The 22,104-nt window shown below is 39.0% G+C and overlaps 1 protein-coding gene across 1 annotated transcript in view; it reads right to left on the reverse strand.

Annotated features, from left to right (window-relative positions):
• Window positions 1–6,174: 6,174 nt before the first annotated feature.
• Window positions 6,175–22,104, reverse strand: part of LOC5576709 — a 161,356-nt gene continuing 145,426 nt past the window's right edge. Inside the window, exons 3-4 of the mRNA XM_021848934.1 lie at window positions 19,828–20,026; window positions 6,175–8,076 (exon numbers count right to left, since the gene is read on the reverse strand). Of these exons, the coding sequence (XP_021704626.1) occupies window positions 6,923–8,076; window positions 19,828–20,026 (1,353 nt within the window). The 3' untranslated portion in view covers window positions 6,175–6,922. The remainder of the gene's footprint in view (window positions 8,077–19,827; window positions 20,027–22,104) is intronic.

Consider the following 22,104-nt stretch of genomic DNA (forward strand, 5'->3'; position numbering starts at 1 on the left):
CTGTCCTTGATTCGCGTTTTCGGTTACTACAGTCTGCTCGATAGGTAGACAGACAGTTTGAAAGTTCAATAGGTAGATTTGATTTCACTCTTCGCGCAACTCGTCATTTATAGACTGATAAATGACAAAATATTATTATTATTTACCACTTCATAGGATTACCACTAAAAGGATCAATGGCTTCAAAACCATTTCGAAATAAAAGAATCATTAAAACTTTTCAAACATTATACCAGTGTGATTGAACAAGTTTTGGAAATAGTATCAAGAAAAATCCCATATTTACTACTTTAATACGTTGTTATCAAGATTTTTTTACCAATTTTACCGATTTTCGATATTAGACAATTTTGTGATATTCAGTAACAAACAAAATAGACTCCTTAACTTTAACAATGCAGTTTTGCTTCACGGAACAAGCCAAAAGAATATTGTAATATATTACGGCATAAATCGAATGAGTTTTGTAACTTGGAATAAGTAGAAAAGAAACTTTTTCCACAAAAAAACATAAAAAGTCGAAATATGGATAACATTTTTAAAAGTTTTTGTCTGAGTTGTAATCTTAATTAAATATACTTATGTTCCAAGTAACTCACATATTTTTTTAATATTGTTTCATAGTTTTGTAGTTAAATGTATTTCACCTTCACCTAAAATTCAAACAAAAATGTTTTGAATCGTTTTCAATATCTAGACTCCACAATACTTTATTTTAATAGACATCCCCTATCACACAATGCAGCTCACAATCCTCCGAACAAATCAAGCATTTCAGATGAATGATGTATCGACTTTCGACGTTTTTGTGATTTGTCAAACTTGATGAAAAAGTTCAATCCCTTAAAACCCCACGAGTCCTTAACACCCCATTTTACGGTAATTATTTTTGTTTTGTCAAACGTATCAATTTGATTTTGTTTTTTTTTTCATATTATTATTATCGTTAGTATATTGTCTTCGGGATTTTAGTTCAAACACGTTTTTTATCATTTTCCTTTTTTTCTGAACGGCGGCTCCATATTTTCATGTTTTACGCGTATTTTTTTTCTTTTGAACCCGATGACCCTGGAGTGATCGGTTTTGCTTTTTGCTGGCTATTGCCGGCAATCAAAAGAATAAATTTAAAAAACTTGAACAACAAATGCTTACGGTCTATCGCCAGCTTTCCAGGCGAATCTTGACCATATACCTCTCCCGACCTCCAATTTCGTAGCACTTATGAGGGTGTCGCTGAGTCGGTGGCTCTTATTAAGTAAGTGCTACATCAACATATCCTTCCCCTATCCCAAGTTACGGTTAAGGTGGTTTGATTTTTCTTTTGCTTCTGCAAACCTGGAGCGTCTGTACTCCATGTTAGGAGCGGCTCACAACAGCGTCTGTTCCCCATGTCAGGGGCGGCTGATCATCGTCCGATTGCCAAATAAGGACTCTAAGCTAAACTGCGCACTATGGTCCTCCGAACATTTAGGGAGAATGGTCCTCCGGAAATCTAGGGGGTTGGTGTTAGGCCCTGCAAGCCAGCCGTAAAAAAAATCAAGCAACAAATAATCAACGAGAGAATGCGAACCGGGACAATCGGCGAAGACCACAGCGACGCAAAGGGACTAGCGATTGGAAGCTCGGTACATGGAACTGTAAATCTCTCAAGTTCATCGGGAGCACACGCCGACGTGCTGAAGGGCCGCAGATTCTGCATCGTTGCGTTGCAGGAAGTGTGTTGGAAAGGATCGCTTAGAGGTAATCATACCATCTACCAGAGCTGCGGCAACACACACGAGCTGGGAACAGCTTTCATAGTGATAAGTGATATGCAGAGGCACGTGATCGAGTGGTGGCCGAGCAATGAGAGAATGTGCAAGTTGAGTCTCAAAGGCCGATTCTTCAACTTCAGCATAATGAACGTGCACAACCCTCACTCCGGAAGCACTGACCGGTATATTCGGTTGATCCTTGTGTTAAACTTCCATAAGCGTCGGTGCAACAATCGACCGATTTTTGAATCGATTTAGTAGGTTGTTAAACTGTCAAATGTTCAATGGGGTACTGACAGCCGCCCCGGTATGATTTAGAGCGGCTTAAGTAATCGGATGTCGCAGCTGCGGACGCGTGGCACCTTAAGGCTGAATTACCGAAGAGGGTGAGCTAGGTGAAGCTCCTCCTGAGGACTTCTGGAGAACAGTGAAAGCAGCCATTAATAATGCAGCTGAGAGCAACCTCGGGTACGTGGGACGGAGTTGACTGAACGATTGATTCGACGAGGAATGTAGGCAGCTAGGGACCCGACAGAACGTGGAACGTTTTAGACGGAAACGGCAACAGCAGACTCGCCTCTTCTATCAGAAGTTCAACGCCTCCCGCAACGGCTTAGTGCCGCGAGCCGAGATGTCCAGGGATAAGGATAAGAGAATTTTGACTAACGAGCGTGATGTGATCGAAAGGTGGAAGCAGCACTTCGACAAACACCTGAATGGCGCTGAGAGCACATGCAATGAAGGTCCGGACCTTGGTCGAGACAACGGAGGAAATGCCAGTACTGCGGCGATGGAAACCAACCAGCCCCCACTTTTTGGGAGCTCAAGAACAATAAAGCTGCTGGTAAGTGTGTAGTGAATGAGCTGAATAAGTTGTTGAAATTCATTGAGCGTGTACAGTTTGGTAGCCGAAAGTTTACAGGAGTGTCAGAAAAGCTCTTCGACAGGAATGGAATGAATGATGACGATGAGGGACTGTGGTTGTGTGTGTTAACATATCGTTCTGCATACGAATGATGCCTGTGAACGGCATGAGGGAATGGTAGATGGAATGAAAGAGAATCCAAATAATAGGTGCGAGAAAGAGAAAGCAGTTGATCGGGATGGCTTGCGGTCGAGAGTTGAACTAGACATTCAGTCATAAAAGTAATTTTGAGAGTAGTGGTCATTAGGTGCTTTTGCGCAGGATAAAATTTAATTCTGAGCTTCGAACGCATAGGGTTGATTGCAGTTCGGTTACTACAGTAAGGATGGTATCGGAGCTGAACTTATAAAGATGGGCCTGAAGAGGCTGGCCATTTGTCTGCACCGGCTGATAGGAACAATCTGGGAAAGGGAGTAGCTACCGGAGGAGTGGAAGGAAGGGGTAATAATCTACAAAACAGGCGACAAGTTAGATTTTGAGAACTTTCGAATTATCACCATTCTAAATGCGGCCTACAGAGTATTATCCCAGATCATCTTCGGTCGTCTATCACCTGTAGTAAACGAGTTCGTGGGAAGTTATCAGTTGACGACAACGAACCAGATCTTTTCTGTACGGCAAATCCTCCAAAAATGTGCAGGTGTTATGCTGAGAGCCGGACTTAACAGCCGGGGTACGATTTTTACTAGTTCCAGTCAATTTGTTTGCTTCGCGGATGATATGGACATTGTCGGCCGAACATTTGAAAAGGTGCCTGGAACGTGAGGCAGCAAAAGTTGAACTGGTGGTGAATGCGATCAAGACAAAGTACATGCTAGCTGGTGGGGCCGAGCGCGACAGGGACGGCCTAGGTAGCAGTGTTACGATAGACGGGTGTACGTTCGAGGTGTTCTACCTTGGATCCTTGCTGACAATAACGTTAGCCGTGAAATACGGAGGCGCATCATCAGTGGAAGTCGGGCCTACTACGGCCTCCACAAGGAGCTGCGGTCGAAAAAGATTCACACCCGCACCAAGTGTACCATGTACAAAATGCTCATAATTAAGGCCTTAAGGCCGGTAGTCCTATACGGGCATGAAACGTGGACGATGCTTGAGGACTTGCAAGCACTTGGAGTCCTCGAACGTCGGGTGCTTAGGGCGATCTTTGGTGGTGTGCAGGAAAACGGTGTGTGGCGGCGAAGGATGAACTACGAGCTCGTCCAACTCTAGGGCGAACCCAGTATCCAAAAGGTGGTGAAAGCTGGAAGGATACGATGGGCAGAGCATGTTACAAGAATGCCGGACAGCAACCCTGCAAAGATGGTGTTCGCTTCGGAACCGGTTGGTACAAGAAGGCGTGGCGCGCAACAAGGTAGGTGGGCGGATCAAGTGCTTTACGATTTGGCGAGCTTGGGGCAGAACCGAGGATGGAGAGATGCGGCAACGAACTGAGTATTGTGACGTGAAATTGATGATTCAGTGTTATTTGTTTAAATATTAACTAAATAAATCAAGTAGTAAATTCGGATTTTCATTTACTTACTTCTATCAGTAGCTCAACGTATCCCCCATAGGCTTTATGTCGCGAGCTGACAAGAGCACGGATAAGAATGGGAGCATCTTGACGGACGGACGTGAGGTGATCGAAAGGTGGAAGCACCACTATGATAAACACCTGAATGGCGCAGAGAACACATGCATGGAGAGTCAGGACAGCAAAGGTGATGGCTACGTCAGTTAAGGATGTCATTCAATAGCACAAGAACAACTAGACCGCTGGCAAGTATGGTATCGGAGCCGAACTCATTAAGGTGAAACAGCTTGGAATCAAAATTCAATAATGTACCGAAACTTTGAAGGCACAAATCTCTCGAAAGAAGCATCAAACTACAGTGCAATTTCTTTTTTAGCTTTGTGCACTAACAGAAAGCTTAAAATAAGAAGATTGACTTTGTACGTTCATTATTTCAGCAGATTAGTGCCTTTGAAATCGTGAGTAAGGGCACAAGCCGGCCATTGTACCTGCCATGTTTGGATTCCGAGATGTGTCACCTTAAGATGGGCCAAGAGAAGTGGGCCGCTTGTCTGCATCGGCTGATAGTCAGAATCTGGGAAACGGAACAGCTACCGGAGGAGTGGAATGGTAGCAAGGCGTTATATGCGCCATCTATAAGAAGGGCGGTAAACTGGAGTGTTAAAATGGTTGTGCAGTCACCATTCTAAACGCCGCCTACAAAGTGCTATCCCAGATTATCTTCCGTCGTCTATCACCTATAGCAAACGAATTTATGGAAAGTCATCAAGATAGTTTCAGCGGCCGTCGACAACGGATCAGATTTTTTCCATGCGTCAAATCCTCCAGAAATGCCAACTAGGTCTCTACGCACCACCTGTTCAAGGCGCCATACTACAGTATTGACCTGTAGAGTTATAGCAGATCATGGACGAGGGCAGCTTTTCCGGAAGCTCACAATTTTGATTAGAACCACAATGGACGGTGTGCAAAACTACATGAAGATCTCAGGCGAATACTCTAGTTCGTTTGAATCCCGCTGGGGCTACGACGGGGTGATGGACTTCAGTACCTGCTGTTTAATATTGCGCTTGAAGATCCGATCAGTTTGTTTGCTTCGCGGACGAAATGCATATTTTTGGGAAAAGCTTTGAAACGGTGGCCGATTTGTTCATCCGCCTGAATCGTGAAGCAACAGAAGCCAAACTGGTGGTGAATGCGTCAAGTATGCGAGTAATGTCATGATAATCGGAGATACAAGGTGGTGGATGAGCTCGTCTTTCTCGAGTCCTTGCTGAAGGTTGTTATTCGAGAAATATGAAGGCGCGTGCCTATTGTAGACTCCAGAATAAACTGCGCTCGAGAAAGATTCATCCCGCATCTAATGTACAATGCAAAATACGTTAATAAAACTTGTGGTTCTCTAAGGTCTCGAGACTTGGACCATGTTGGAGGAGGACTTTTAAGCACTTGGAGTTTTCGAGCGACGAGTGCTTAGAAGATAGGTCCATCTGTGGCGGTGTGCTGGAGAACGGTGTGTGAGCACTAGAGTGATGCAAATTTTGAAATTTGTGCTCCCCTGTACTTAAACGATTTTTATCATGGAAAATAGCATCTTCCCAAAGTTTGAAATGATTTTGAAGAAATTTGACTGTGCACACGCCATTTGAAGTTTATATGGAGATTACTATGGCAAACGCCAACCTTTTGTGTTCAGCCCTCTATCTCTTCGCCATATTATGTTATGGGAAAGTTAGAGGACTGAACACAAAAGGTTTGTCTTTTCCATAGTAATTCCAATACAAACTTCAAATGGCGTGTGCACAACCAAATTTCTTCCAAATCACTTCAAATTTTGGGAGAATGATTTCCATCATAATTGATACAGTTTAAGCATAGGGGAGCAAAAATTTCAAAATTTGCATCAGTCTAGTGAGCACTCCATTAGAAATTGTAAGAAGTTCAGTTCGGATATAAAAAGATAAACGATCTAGCATTGGTTTTCTTTCTTTCTCTAGATTTGTTCGAGACCTATAAACAGTGTTTATTCAAACATATTTTCGTTTCTGTTACTTGGGATGGCATGACATAATAAGTAGACTTCACTTTGTTCATTTGCATCGTCAAAAAGGTACAAAATATAGCTTTCATTAGAGTTTCTGGATATAAATATGAACGATCTTACATCACTTAGGAAATACGAGAACAATCTATAAAATACGAAAGGATCAATAAATTAAAATTGTACACATGGTGGGGGGATCGGATCGCACTATTTACAACTCAGTATTATGGGGAAGGGGTTTCCTCCTACCGAAAAATGTCGGGAAAAGTTTATCCTAAGTCTCAGCCATTTAATCGGTATCCTTTGGCATGGTGGCTGAGTGTTCGAGTTTCGAGAACTTAACGATTTCTACTAAATAAATAAATTTATAAATACTTCAGATGCAAGAATTAGCAGCTAAGGAGACTACATTCAGGGAACTTTCAACATTTTGCAGCACATGGAACAGCTCACTTGTGACCTGTGGGTCCTAAAACTTATCGGAAAGATCTCGGTCTAGCTTCGGTTGCTTCTATATTTGTATGAATTTTGGCTTTCAATGGCTGATTTGTTGTCTCTGGTAAATTCTATGGTTCGTTGATGATAAATAATACTATCGGTTTTCTGGTTGTTCGTACTGTTTTTGGTTCATAACCCAGAATAAATGCAAAACCTGGTCATCTTCGTTGGGGTTCGATGTGGAATCACGAGCAAGCGCACTCGATGACCCTCATGTTGCTCCAAGTGGTCACCTTCAGTCGTTGGGGGTTCTTCGGGTCGGCATGCAGAACATCGATGTGATCCATTCGGGACGGAGCGCAGCATGGCTTTGGGACATCATACTTGTAGTGTTCGTGCAGTAAGCTTTGGATCAGCGCGTGGTGACTCGCAGGATTGAACTTCGATGGGCAGCGACCTCGACAAAATCCGGCATCGAAAAGTTTCGGTTGGATGATGTACTCGAAGCCTTCGATGTCTCGGAGGTCTACCAACAGCGGATGGCGACAGCAACGTTTATTGTTCGGAGTACACGTGGTCAGTTTCGGTGGCGAGAGATAATCGCGCATCGTCGGCTTGTAACGCTGATGCACCTTGGAGCGCTTTTCGCGCTGAACCAGTTTTCCGACCACGTTAAGAACGGGGGTTTCTTCGTAGCTGGTGAAGAACGGCGATGAATCATGAATGACGAAAATGCCATTGTTGTAGCAATTTTCGCAGTAGATTTCCAGTCCGAGATTCTTACGCGACCCGTCAAGCCACGTGCGCACGGCTTCGTCCAACGGTAATTGGAACCACTTTTTGTCGTTGAGCGCAAGTTCCGCCACGCCGATCGTTTTCGTTGTCAACCAGTGTCGCTCGTAGGGTTCGACCAGTTGGTAGATGTGTAAATTGACACTTTTTCCCGATCGTTGGTGCCCGGCGTTGCCACCTTCCGTCATGCTGCTGCCACCCCCAATGCCGTTATTATGTTTGAATTTGATTCTTCCCGCGCGCCTCCGGTGCTGCCCTGGGACATGATCCTCAACGATGGCAATTGCAGGCAAGGATTGCTGTTGATGTTTACTGTTCGTATTTGTGCTGTGCTCGCTGTTTTGTCTTCTGGTTAACATTATGTTTAGTGATGATTCTTCGATGTTCTCCGGTGAGATTGGTGGAAGCTCCGACTGGGACTGGTGGTGCCTCTGATGGTGATGGTGATGCTGGCTGGAGGGACTGTTGTAAATGGAAGGTGAATTTAGACCGGTGAGCTCACCGGTACTAGCGTTTCTGGTTGGTATATCAAACCGGATATAGACCAGATCGTAGTTGTTGTTCAAGGACCGTTTGCGCCGTAGATTCTGGTGATTCAGCTTGTGATCTGAAAGAAAAAAGATGAATAATATTTTTAATAGAGTTTGCTTCTTATATTCTTATCAATTAAATTAATGCCAGGAATCTACAATAAACTTCTTCCTTGAATCAACCTAAAAACTTTAGGCAAGGGCATAGATTTTCCATATACGCAGCGAACGAGTTAGAAAGTTATTTCACGTGTTTCATGTAAAAACGAGCATTTTTGCCATATGATCGAATCTGTACAATTACAGCTTATGCTCGATAACTGGGCTGAGAGTACCTTCCAGTTAGCGAGCAGTGCTCGATAACTGGACTGCCATTCCAACGCACAGATGCAAAGTTTTGGTTGGCGTCATTCGGTTTTGGAATCGCGTCGTGTTCGTGTCAATCCGTCATTGAATTCGCGTTTTAATCGTACCGTCTTGTAAATTTTGAGGTGAATTAAACAGTTTTCGTTCCTGCAATGGACATCCCACCGGGCACCAACCGCAAACGGAAACAAAAAACCCTTACGTTGGTGGAAAAAGTTAAAATTATCGACGATTTCGAAAGAGGAGGTGGATCACACGAGTCGCTCGCCAGAAAATATGGCGTAGGATCTTCCTCGGTGACTCGCTTCCTAAAACACCGAAAAGAATAATAATAGAAAAAAATAATGCCGAAACCTTATTTTGCATTTGCACGCCCCTCGTCAGTTACGGGATGGTGAAAGTTTTTGACGTTTAACTGTTTTTTAACTGGCCTACAGCCCAGTTAGCGAGCACCCAGTTAAAAAGCAGCCCAGTTAAATAGCACCCAGTTATCGAGCATTAGCTGTACTCAACATTTTGTATTAAACGTAACAATATGAGTGGTAGCCTCTTTCTTTTTAAGCGAAATGGGTTCAGTTAACGGTTCCCAATTGAAAGAATTGCTAAATCAATTGTTGACCCGAAATTAATCATTTAAAATTCATTGAGAGTATGCGTCTGTCGGATTATATAGAAAAGTCGAGTAATTTCTTTTAAGTGTTTTGCATTGCTTTTTAGAGGAAAATCTCTAAAGATTTGTCTGTGTTGTCTTAAATTTCCTGCAGAATGGTATTCCGAACATTTCGATTCAGTATGGGAATTTAATTGAAATGTTTCACTGAAATATCGCAATTTGAGCTGTTCAATAAGGATCCTTTTGAGTATGAAATTTTATCGACTTACCAAAACATGATTAACGTTTTCAGTATCTCTATATTTAGTAGAGGATTAACATATCTAGTATCGGTAGTAGATTCCTTTTTAGAGAATTGGTCTTTATTTTTATGCAAATCTCTGAAAAGTTTTTATTCTTGATCAAAGGTCTCTGAAGTCTCTATTTTAACAAAAATGGTCTCGCTTGCAGAGAATTATGATGCACAATTTATTCCCATATTTCTCAAGAACAGCTTCAGGAATTATCCTAGTAATTGCTTCAGGGATTTCATCTAAAATACTATCAGAAACTAAACTGGACTCTTTCCAGTAGTTCTTCAAGAAATTCCTTTACCAATTCTTTCAGTAATTTTTCAAAGGATGCTTAAAAGAATTTCTTCAGAATTTGATTCAGCACTTCAACGTTACTACCTTCAGTAATTTTCTCAGGGATTACTTTGAACAAATTTCCAAAGACTATCCAAGGACTTCCTCCAGATATTTTTTCACTAAATTTTCAACAGAATTCTCCACTCGTTACTCTAAGAGATCTTCCAAAGATTTCCACAGATTTTTTCAAAGAAAACTCGCAAAGGTTAGGTTTAGATTAGAGTTTTTAGTAAATTCGATCGACGATTTTTTGTTTCCAAGAAACCCGACAAGAATTTCTACGCCATTTTATCTACGGTTATTCCAAGAAATTGTTCCAAAAATTCCTCGACAGGTTTTTCGAGTGAATATATTCAGAAAATTTCAAAAAAATCTTAAATTCAACCTGTGTTTCATTATTGAGTTTCCCTTGACTTTTTCTAAGCATGTCTCCAGCATTTTATCTAAGAATTACTGGAGTTCTTCCAAACATTTTTCAATGAATTCCCATGGTATATTTAAAAGTTCATTTAAGGCTCCACACCAGTTAACACTGAAGCTTTTTTTTTCAAGAAATCCTCCAATCAATCCTAGATATTTTTGTAGGGATTTCGTTCTATGTTTTCCAGGAGTTCCTGCACGGGGCCCAGAGTATCTTCGCCACACGATATACGCATGTAAAAATGGTCATTGGCATAGTAAGCTCTCAGTTAATAACTGTGGAAGTGCTCATAAGAACACTAATCTGAGAAGCAGGCTCTGTTCCAGTGGGGACGTAATGCCAGAAAGAAGAAGGAGTTCCTGCACAAAATCCTGCCGGGTATTATAACAACGATTTCTCAGCTTAATGGAAAATTTTATTCACATTTCCTTGGAGAAATGCATGGAAAACTCCTGGAAGAATGCTTGCATTATTTCTTTGAAAACTTCCTTGTGAAGTCTCTTTGAATTATTGGATGACTTCCCATCGAAATCTTAGGAGTAATTCCTGAAGGTATCCATAGAGAAATTTCTTGTTAAAATCTTAAAGAAATTCTGAAGGACAATTTTGTAGAAAATCCTGAGAAATCCTTGAAAACAACTTGAGTAGCTTCTGGTTGAATATTTCAACATGTTTTAAACGAGAGTTTAGAACATCCGTTCTAGAAAAACCGATGAAATAATCACCGCATAAAATCATGGAGGTTTAAGGGCTTTCTTGAAAAAATATGAAAAATAATACATGATAGAATTCCTGTTAGAATCCCTGAGGTATTATTTGTGGATTTGGAAAAACTTAAGTTTTATTTTGAGACATCCAGATTTTTTTCTGGAAAGTTCTTAGGAAAAATCTTGAAAACATTTCATGGGAAATAATCACTAAATGAACTTCTGAAGAAACAAAAAATCTCTCAAGTGAAGTTATCTATCCATTCATCAAACCTGAAGAAATTATTTGTCGTAATGTTACGAGAAATTTCCAAAACAAGTATTAGAAATATTCTCTGAGAAATGTCTGGTCGTATCAAACTCTTTTCATCTGGTTACTGTTAGGTCTCGTTTTATTTTTTTTTCAGTCTCTTTTCAGAAAAGAGTTTTAAAAATATTCTCTGAGAAATGTCTGGTCGTATCAAACTCTTTTTATCTGGTTACTGTTAGGTCTCGTTTTATTTTTTTTTCAGTCTCTTTTTTCAGAAAAGAGTTTTTCTAATTTCCTATTATCAAGACATTCTGTCGCTAACTGCTTCAAACTTTTGGAAAATATTTGATTTTAGAAAAGCAAAAGAGCGACTATTCATTTATGAAAAAAGCGTTTTTGTAAAAAAAATAATAAATTAAACAAATAGAGTTGCAAATGGGCTAAATTATTCGAAACTAGTCCAAAAAAAATACTTGTTTTTCAATACAAAAATGACTATTGAAACAGTTAATTGAGTGTTGGGTTAATCTGATGTGTATAGAATCATGTAACTATTACATTATATTTATCTGATTCAGTTTGTCTTAAGTTCGTCGAAAACCAATGGAGCTCTGGAGCTTCTACGGCACAATGGTCCGAATCGACAATTTAGCAGGAAAAAAGTACTTGTTTAGCCGAGTGGAAGTTTAACAACAAGTGCAATTCTTCCGGAAGAGGTGCGAAAAAGGACCACGTGATTATTGAGCTGAAATCGAATTCAGGTTAACTTCTGCGTTCATGAGTCCTCTCATGGCGTAGGGGTAACGCGCCCTAACTAGAGATCAGGGAGTTGTGAGTTCGATGCTCACTGAGAAGACGTGTTACTTTTTCGCAAATCTTCACATCAATTTGTCCATCTAATCCAATTGCAAATTGTATGTAATGTTTAGCTTTTCGGTAGTTAGGAAAAAAGTGTTTTATCTGTTCTTGTCGATTTTAGACGCTCGATGTCTTCAGAGAAGTTATTCGTAATTGAGTTTTGCATCTTCTATAAAAAAAGTTCAATAGGGTGGCCCTTATTTAAGTTTTAATTTTGACTAAGTTAAAACTTTAAAACTCAATTTACTTAGCTCTAATGAAGAGTTAGATCAAAAGTGTCTTCGACAAAGTTGTTCAAAATAACATTTTCTAAAAGAGCACAGCCACAAATCTCATCAAACAAAAAAGTTTGAGTCAAAATTTAAACTTAAATAAGGGCCTCCCTATTTAACTTTTTTCTCCAAATAAATGTTTGCTTTTGCGCCCATGAAGCTGTCTTTTGGCAAATAAAATTCATTTAAATAAAACTTAAACGTTGGTATTGTTAGCACCTTCATATTGAAATATTGAATATTGGAATAGCTTCAGCATGCGTGAACATTTTTTTTTCTAGAATTGTGTAAATTGCTATTAAATGTGTTTATACATTAAAATTTAGGGGCCTTCCTTAGCCGAGTGGTCAGAGTACGCGGCTACAAAGCAAAGCCATGCTAAAGGCACAGACAAACAGACGTCACACTCTCATCACTGTCCATCGACCAACTTTTTAACGATCGATTCGAATATATGGTAGGTGGTCAATCGACCACCCACAGCTCTCGCGTCGTTTTTGTTCGTGTTTGACATTTACACACTACCGCCACCTGTTGGTCCATCGGCCAACTACAGTGTTTTTAGCATTGGGTGTACATGTTTTTGCGACTATGATTTTGATCGCAATTTGTTCTAAGTGTTACGTCTGTTTCTCTGTGCTAAAGGTGTCTGGTTTCAATTCTCGGTCGGTCTAGGATATTTTCGTAATGAAAATTTCCTTGACTTCCCTGAGCATAGAGTATCATCGTACCTGCCAGACGATGTACGAATGCGAAAATGGCAACTTTGGCAAAGAAAGCTCTCAGTTAATAACTGTGGAAGTGCTCATAAGAACACTAAGCTGAGTAGCAGGCTCTGTCCCAGAGAGGACGTAATGCCAAGAAGAAGAAGAAGAACATTAAAATTTGTCACTGTTTTAGCCATACAAGGTCAAAGTATTTCTTGAACCTGGAAATATTCTGTAAATCAATGGAAAAAACCTGGAAATATCAGGTAATTTCATTTCGACAAACGAGTAGATACCCTGATTGATTCTTCCAGAAGTTCTCCCTCAGAAATGAGGGGGAGGGGAATTGCTATAGACATTTTTTGAAAAAAATAACCGGACGTGTCCATAGAGGAGCTCCTGGACGTAATTTTAGAGGAAATTCTTGCATAAAGTGCTGAAGGGATTTCCGACTCACAAAAAACAAATTAAAATCGTAAAATATAACAGAGCTACTGGATTTGACACTGCAGTCTTAGGAGGAATCAAAATGATGTTGCAAGATCTTTCCCGACGTTTCGACTCAGAATCGAGGCTTCTTCTGGAGAGACTGTAATTAGGGTATTGTTATTTGCTGTGTTACATGCTATGTTTATTCACTTGCATTCTAATTAGTAGTTTTTTCCTGTATTTCATCATATAACTGTTAGTGCCAATGTTTTGGAATTTGTACATGGGCTGCGAACGGAAGAACTCGATTCTTAATCGAAACGTCGGGAAAAATCTAAAAAAAAATCATGGATAATGATGGGAATTTTAGCAATAATTCATGGAATATAGAACTTGTGAAAAATCCTGGTGTAAATCCTACTACTTTTGCTCATAAAACTACGAGTGACAATTGAAATAAAACGTAATTTTAATATATCGGTGTCATGTGACACAAAATTACATGATTTTTTCGAAGTCACACTTGTATGTTGTATGTTGAAACACACGAAAAATGATTAATTAGAATGCAAGTGAACACACATAACATGTCACAAAGCAAATAACGATCCCCTAATTACAGTCTCTTCAGAAAAAAGCCTCGATTCTGCGTCGAAACGACGAGAAAAATCTACAAACATCTTTTTGATTCCTCCCAAGACTGCAGTGCCAAATCCAGTAGCTCTTAGATATTTCGCATTTTTTTTAAATTTAAAATCGGTTTGAAAAATGATAAATTTTAAAAAATTATTCATTCATTCGAGAACTTTATAATGGGAGTGTTTTGGAAAGCCCAAGCAAGACGCTTCGTTTTCGGGACGCCGGGAGTTTGGTTTTCGGTTCGCGGCTTTTGCTGGGCAGTGTTTTGGAAAGCCCAAACAAGACGCTTCGTTTTCGGGACACCGGGAGTTCGGTTTCCGGTTCGCGGGTTTTGCTGGGCAGTGTTTTGGAAAGCCCAAACAAGACGCTTCGTTTTCGGGACGCCAGGAGTTTGGTTTTCGGTTCGCGTTAGGAAAGCCCAAGCAAGACGGTTCGTTTTCGAAGCGCCGAGAAGTTTTGCTGTTCGCGCTGTGTGAGTGCGAAAAGATATTCGTGTTCAGTCGAGGATGGATTACCAACTGGTGAGCTCGTTTCATGCTTATGATAACACATTTTTTCATGTAAACGTTACTTTTTTGTAATATTCAATCAAACTTTGTATGGTTCGTCACTACAAGTGTCGGCATTATGCCTGTTTTATACAATTTTAATTATCATAGAAACTTTTTGACATTACTTAAAATATTTTTTGAATTGTTCGACATTATGAATGTCGACGTTTATTTTGAAACTTCTACCAAAGACTTTTCTTCTTGAGGCATAAATGTTCAGTAATACTTTTATGAAATTTTCAAACAAACTATGTATGGTTCTTCACTACAAGTGTCGGCATTATTCCTGTTTCATATAATTTAAAATATACGCATATATTTTTCTCTATTCGCCATTAATAAAAACTTCTTTTGAATGGTTCGACACTACAGATGTTGACGTTTATTTCAAATCTTCTACCAAAAACTTTTTGAGACAAAACTAAAAACTAGCTTTAAGTATAAACCGTATTTTTCCTCCTTATCCATGGATCGCATCACCGACCAAAGGTGACTCCCAGATCTTTTCCTACTCCACTAATAAACACCCTTCCCGTGGTGATTGTGGAGATGCAGAGGTATTCTCGGTCTCTAGAAGCAACAATCATTACACCCTAACATTCCTTCCCCATCCCAACTGACTGTAAGGACTTGGCCGGCGCCGTTATTGATCAATAATATTAGGTCTGTTAAAATTGCACTCCGAGAGTAAGCGGAAACTCCCATCCTTTATTCATTTGGATCGCAGTGCAATTATTACCAGTTCCGATCAATCACGGAGTAGCAACCATTGACATGTACAGTCAGTCTATGCTATGCTCTGCTATGCTATTCATTCATTCGAGAACTGTATAAGACAGCGGAAATCATGCGGATCTAGTGTATTGATCTAAAATTGTTGGAAATCATGCAAAAATCCGAAGATTCCATAATATTTTAAGCACTTTTAAACGGTGTTTCTAAATAAATATGTTATGCAGAAATGTTACAAAATTATGAACATTTGCATAGAAGATCATTTTTTAACTTTGAGCGCTATTGTTTCAATGTCTACTTTTTCCTTATGAGAATTTGGAGAGGTCTACAGATTCCATATGCATTTATGGCTTCTTTCAGGTTTTGCGGCAAGGAAACCTTCAGGAACTCACGTAGAAGTTCCTTCAGAAATTGCCACCTTGGGATCTTGAAAAAAATCTCAAATAATTTCAAGGCTAATAATGGGAATGTAGCTTGAATTTTAGCAACAATTCGTGGAAAATACCATGTGAAAAACCCTGGTGTGAATCCTACTACTTTTGCTTATAAATCCACGAGTGACAATTGAAAGCTGTAATATGGCGGTGGCATGTGTCACAAAATTACATGATTTTTTCAAGTGTGCATACAATTGTTCTAAAAAATTCACTTGAGCTTATTTCGAAAAATCCTTCTGGAAACATTTCAGGCATCTCTATATAAATGGCATCATAATAATCCAGGAATAGATGTCTCGAAAAATATGTTCATTGTTTCCTCGTGCATTTTCTCAAGGAATTTCTCTCAGAGATTCATGTATCTAGGGACTCATCCAAAGATTAAGGAACACAGGAGCAAGTTGAGACGGCTGGGGTAAGATGAAATAGCAAGGTAACATAGTGAAATTTTATATTGATGAGAAATTTAAGTATGAAACAAAAAAGAATCCTTTATTAAGATCATCTTCAAAACACTACATCTTCCCCTGTATATCTTACTCGAATTGATATTCCACTACATGACTACAAATCATGATATAATGACTGCAAATCATGATTTTTGGAGTCACCACGAGGATTCAAAATTGTATCCGGAAGATGAACGTCAGTACCGTCCAGCGCACTTTGAGACTTCTTTGGCGACTAAGCTGCGTCCAATGGCTGAACAGGGCCTCTTCTCCAATATGGATTGACGTTTTTTTTTTTGAAGAATAAACATTATGTTTTTGATAAAAAATACTGAATTCTTAGATTTTTTTAAAGAATAAATCCTCTTTTTTTAATTTACTCTCGGACGAAAACACGCTGGAATCATGATATCATGAGTCATAATCATGATTTTATGATTTTAATTTCTACTCGTAATAGTAAGCCGTATTTCCAGTCAGATCACTTGTATTGTATGTACATTAGAGTGGTTCAAAAAATCATTTCTGCTCCACATCGCTCATGCGATTCAAGATTAAATTCTGAGTGTCCTCCCAAAATTTGAGCTCAGTAGGATGAAAATTGAGACTGCACAAGCCCTTCAAAGTTTATATGGGAATTACTATGGGAAAACCAGGCAAATCGTTCAATCGGTCATAGCATTTGTCCATGTGGTTAGAGCTACATTGGTACTGTGAGATACATTCATCAGCTACAACTTTACCGAAGACTGTTTTCAAATCGGACGTCTCAGTAATTAGTTATTGATTTATATCCAATCGCAAATTCTTCTACAGTGTTCATTAAATTAAATTAAATTAAATTAAATTTTATCATCTGAACAGGCAACATTGCTGCATCTGGCGCGAAAAATAGCCACATACGAATCATGGGTACTATGTTTTACTGCATACAGTGGGGATTCGCTCGTTGGTGGTCCGCTACGATGGTTGGATGTTCGCTGGTTGGAAAATATTCCAACTAAAAAGCACTCAAATGTCAACAGAAAATGTCAAACTGACTTTGACAGAACAAATGCGTATGTATATATGCGTTTCGTGACGATTTCCTCTCCAGATGCGTTAGTGTGGAGCATTTTCACCAGCTGTCAGTTGTTCCAACTAACGGATCGGATTCGCTAGATGGAAGGCAGTCGTGTTCCAACCAGCGAATCTCCGATGTATATCCAGTGATGCCTGCAGATCAGCCCAATAATTATAGCCAAAGTTTTACAACTCACACAAACATAAAATAACTAATTACTGAAGCGTCCGATTTGAAAACGTTCTTCGGCAAAGTTGTAGCTGATGAATGTATCTCACAGTATCAATGTGGCTCCAATCTCCAAGAGCACATGGACAAATACTATGACCGATTGAACGATTTGCTTGCTTTTCCCATTGTAATTCCCATATAAACTTTGAAGGGCTTATGCAGTCTCAATTTTGATCCGAATGAGCTCAAATTTTGTGAGGACACTAAGAATTTGATCTCTAATCAAATGAGCGGTGTGGAGTAAAAACGATTTTTTGAACCACTCTAATGTACATGGCTTATATAGTGCTATTTAACGGCTTATTCCATGGGGCAGGACACTAGATCCAGTATTGAAATATTAATATTTATTAATGATATTAATATTGATATTGAGAAGATTATCAAGTATGCATGGAGTTTTGCTGTTTTTCCTGTTGCCAGAGTTGCCAAGGCAAATTGATTATTTATATGAAAAACAAGTTGTGTTTATTGTCAGTTCGTCTCAGCTCCATATGGTCATGGACATGATGATGGCTCTGATGATGATCACATTCAATTTTATGAGTGAATGGATCAGAATAACCTTTTAACCAAAATATGTTCAATATGTTATTGGAGTTTCATGTACCTACTTGCTAAATCTAGATACCGCCGAGAGAAGCCCGCATAGATTTTCTCCACTCAAACAAATTCCGTATTCATTGAAATCATGCATAACCAAATGATAGCTTTGTGTTCTTAGTAAAAATAGCCTATATAGGGTAATTCGCTAATTGTTGATCGGTACCCAAATGTTGAACGATCTGTAAAAACCATGTTAAAACAGGAAATTGAACCATTTTCAAACAGTTTCAATAAATTATACATATTATTTTGTAAGTTAGCTGTACTATTGGACACAACAAATTTAATTAGCACAATAATTTATTAAACGAAATATTGATTGAATTTTTTTATCGGTAGGTGAAACGAAAATTGCAATTCTCTTAGAAAAAAACTTAAGCTGGAGCTGCTATGAAATAAGCTGTGTAGTGAAACATACTACGTTTATTGGGTTAAGCACCTATTCACGATATCAGTAAAAGTCTACTTTAGTTATTTTCTAAACATCCGTACAATTTACTCGTACCTATTAATTACATAAAAACATTTTCAATTGCACTTTCGTTTCACGTACATTTTCCATTTGTTGAACACTAGCATAACATGACCGTCTTGGTTTCATCAACAGTATTGCCAGATTTTTAATTTTCGTAGCAAACACCTATATTCAAATGGAATGTTGCATTACACAATATAGTATTGTTTATTGCTTAAAATATCTGTTGAATAATTATTATAAAAAATCCTATAATGCTGTCTGTTTCAATGATGAAAAACGCAATTCAGTAAAGTATAATTAATTGCATCCCTGGCTATATCCTGAATCTTTTTCGAATTCCACTATCTTCACTATGGCATCAATGTCATCACCGTTTGTTTGTTTACATCATGATTGAAATTACGCATCGGCTGCCGATTTATCCGGAGTATAACCTCAATCTCGCGATTGATGCTGTAATGTCGAAGGTAATGTACATTAGGAGAAGCCGCTAAAGTCTATGGAGTGCCGAAGGGGACGATTCACTTCCGTCTCAGCCCAGAGTAGTCAGGGAAAGTGCTTCGCGGACCTTACCCTGTCCTCACAACCGACGAGGAGCGCGAACTTGCAAGTTGAATGAAAGCGGGAGTAAAGCGGTCAACATTTGGCGACAATCGTTCAACATTAGGATAAGATGGGTTATGTATGCGTTCAACAATTGGGTATAGAACTATCTTTCTAAATATATATTTTTTTTATTTCAAAATGGACATTACAGTGCCAAAAAATGTAACAGGAATAATGTTAAACAATCGCCTACAGTATTGAATGCTTTTTTTAGCAACCTTTCTATCAGAATTTCCATTAAAATCAAATAGCATAAAAACGTCTATCTTAACCGTTCAACATTTGGCGATTTACCCTAAGTGTTCAACGGAAGTGGTCGACAATAAGAAAAGATGTTCCTGAAGCATAATATGTGTTGGAGTAATACCAGAATATATACATGACAGGTCTCTGCAGACCAGGATATTCCCCATACTACCGGACCACTCCGCAACCCGATTCCGATGCAATTTGTCTCCTGCGGTATGTCAGATCCGCAAGACATACAATCCACAATCTCTAGCCGCTTGTTTATAAGCCCCCTACATTGACTTAAATTCAAGAAACTTCTGTCAGATGTCTTTAGGAAAATCGTGGCTATCTCGATGATATCATAAAAATAATATATATTAATCCGTATTAACGGATATTAATACCAATATTAATGAGTGTCTTACCCCATGGCTTATTCACGTTATATTAGCCATAAATTGACAATATGGCTTATTGGCTACATGGATATCTCATGAGTGCGTGTTAGAACAGTATTAGAAAAGACCTTTAACAGTTTTAAGAATCTCACCTGAATTCGGGAAACTGTAGAGAAAGCGCTGCTCGGCTAGGCCAGCCTCGTCCGCGAAGTCGTCGTAGCCATCAGTCTCAAAGTGCTCCGGCTGTCGTTGTTGTTGGTGGTTCAGCAATCGCCGGAGGCTGTTGCGTCGATTTACTCGTTCCAGGTACTCTCGATATTTGGTTTCATATTCTTGCTGACTGACATTCATCTGCGGGGAGTCGGAGAAAGAAAGGAGGGAAAGGCAAACATCAGACCGGGGTCATCGCGGTATTGTGCTGTTTATCAAATATAGTGCATTACGAGCGAATGGTGGCGGATGGCGGTGATCTGGACGTCACGCAGTCTCGCGTTGACGTGCTTGACTATTGACTTTGATATGGGAAGACATCCAGCCGAAGAAGAGGACACTAAACGGATGCCGACCCGAACTGCGGGTGATGTGTGTCAGATCGTTTGTTTTATGCTAATTACTGTTGGAAGAATCTGCATTTTCAAGTTCGAAACTACTTGCGAAACCAGAATGATCGTGATTGGACGGTTTATCGTTGCTGTTTTTTGATTGGAGCGGAATGGGACATACCGACGCGAGTTCCAACCGGTTGATTTGAGGTAATTTATGCGAATTTTGTCGTTAAGATGGTTCGTTTTGCTTCTTCGACCTTTTCTGGAAGCTGCATGGATTCAATATTTTGAAGAGCGGCTATAACAATTATGAACCTGTGGAATTTATGGATAGTTTCTGACGTTATATATTTATTGTCTTAATGTGTTGAAAATGTTCGTAATATTTATTGTTGTTTGAATGTTTTAACACATTAAATTTAACGATTTATTAAATATTAAATATCGCGTTTTTATAGACTTGATCATATTTTTTTTAAATATCGGTTTGGGTACATGAATATAAAACGTGGGGAAAACCTGTCAAGTCTAAAACTTCAACCGTTGAGGGATAGTTTCTCGACCAATGGATTACAGCAGAATAAACCCAAATGTAAAAAAAAAGAAACGGGCTCGTTAGTAAAGTAAAACAAGAATTATAACAATATTTCTTCTAATTCAAACATAATATGTTATGGTTGAAACGAAAATATAAATAATTATGGTATTTCCGGAGCTGGGAGCAGGTCTCATTTTATAAACTTGAATACTATTTCAATACAAGCAAAGTTCAATGGAAGTGCGTTAGCCTTTTCTAAGCAAGGTGGTGTCAAAATCATCTTTTTAAAAATTTCTTTAACGCCTCATCTTTCTTTTGTTCTCTGATATTTGTCAGACGAAATAACCTCATAATTATTTCCCAGAACATTATGCCAACACTCTTTAACCCACTAACAGCGTTTTCGTCTTGTCTTGTATCAAACTTAACAATATGGATGGCATCTTCTTATTTCCACAGACAAAAAGACAATAACACTGACGAAATTTCCATCGTCCATTTAACGATCATTTCAAATTCGCAATGTTACAAATACAAATCTCACAACAAAAGGCGCGTGCATGGTTTTTCTTCGTGTTTGACGATTCACACTACCGCCATCTGCAGGTCTTGTTGCACGAGACAGTGTTATGTGAAATTTGTTTCAAATGTTACGTGCTCTTTCTTTCATGGACAATGGACAATCTTACTTCTCGGCGGGCAAGTATCGGTATTACTTACTAGAACCACTGCTCTGGCAGTTGGAGCCTCCATACCGAAGCCCACAGGCATTGTTGCGAAAATTCTTTCAGGGATTCTCGCACGATGTTATCCAGAAAATGATTTTTCCATTTTTTCCGCAGATGTTTAAAGATTTCTTCCAGAAAAAAAATCAGGAGTTCCTAAGAGATTTTCTCTAGAAGTTCCGACGTTGATTTTTGTACTAATTGTTGAAACCATTTCCAGGGTATGATTATTCCAGCAATTCATCTAAAAAAATCCAAGACAAAATCCAATCAAGGGCCCAAAAGTTTCTTCAGTGACCCTTTTATGAGTTCTCTTCTGCAGGTGTTCATCAGGTATTGCTCAAGGACTTTCGTCAAAGATTGGTTCATTATTTATTTTAAAAATGATTTTTTGAGGGCTCTTTTTGGAAAGTTTCTGGATGAATCTAAGAATGAATTCACGAAATAAATCTCTTAAATATCCATGATCATTGGATAAAGTTATGTGTCTCGATTATTCTAGATTCTTTCTTTCTCTTCTGGATGTACAAATATGAAGACAGCAGACTGGACTATGATCACACGGACAGGAGCGACATTGCCGATCTATGGTGATATTTACATCTACTGCATCTATTAGTA

Source organism: Aedes aegypti, chromosome 3 (genome assembly GCF_002204515.2).
Source record: "Aedes aegypti strain LVP_AGWG chromosome 3, AaegL5.0 Primary Assembly, whole genome shotgun sequence".
NCBI classification, from domain to species: domain Eukaryota; kingdom Metazoa; phylum Arthropoda; class Insecta; order Diptera; family Culicidae; genus Aedes; species Aedes aegypti.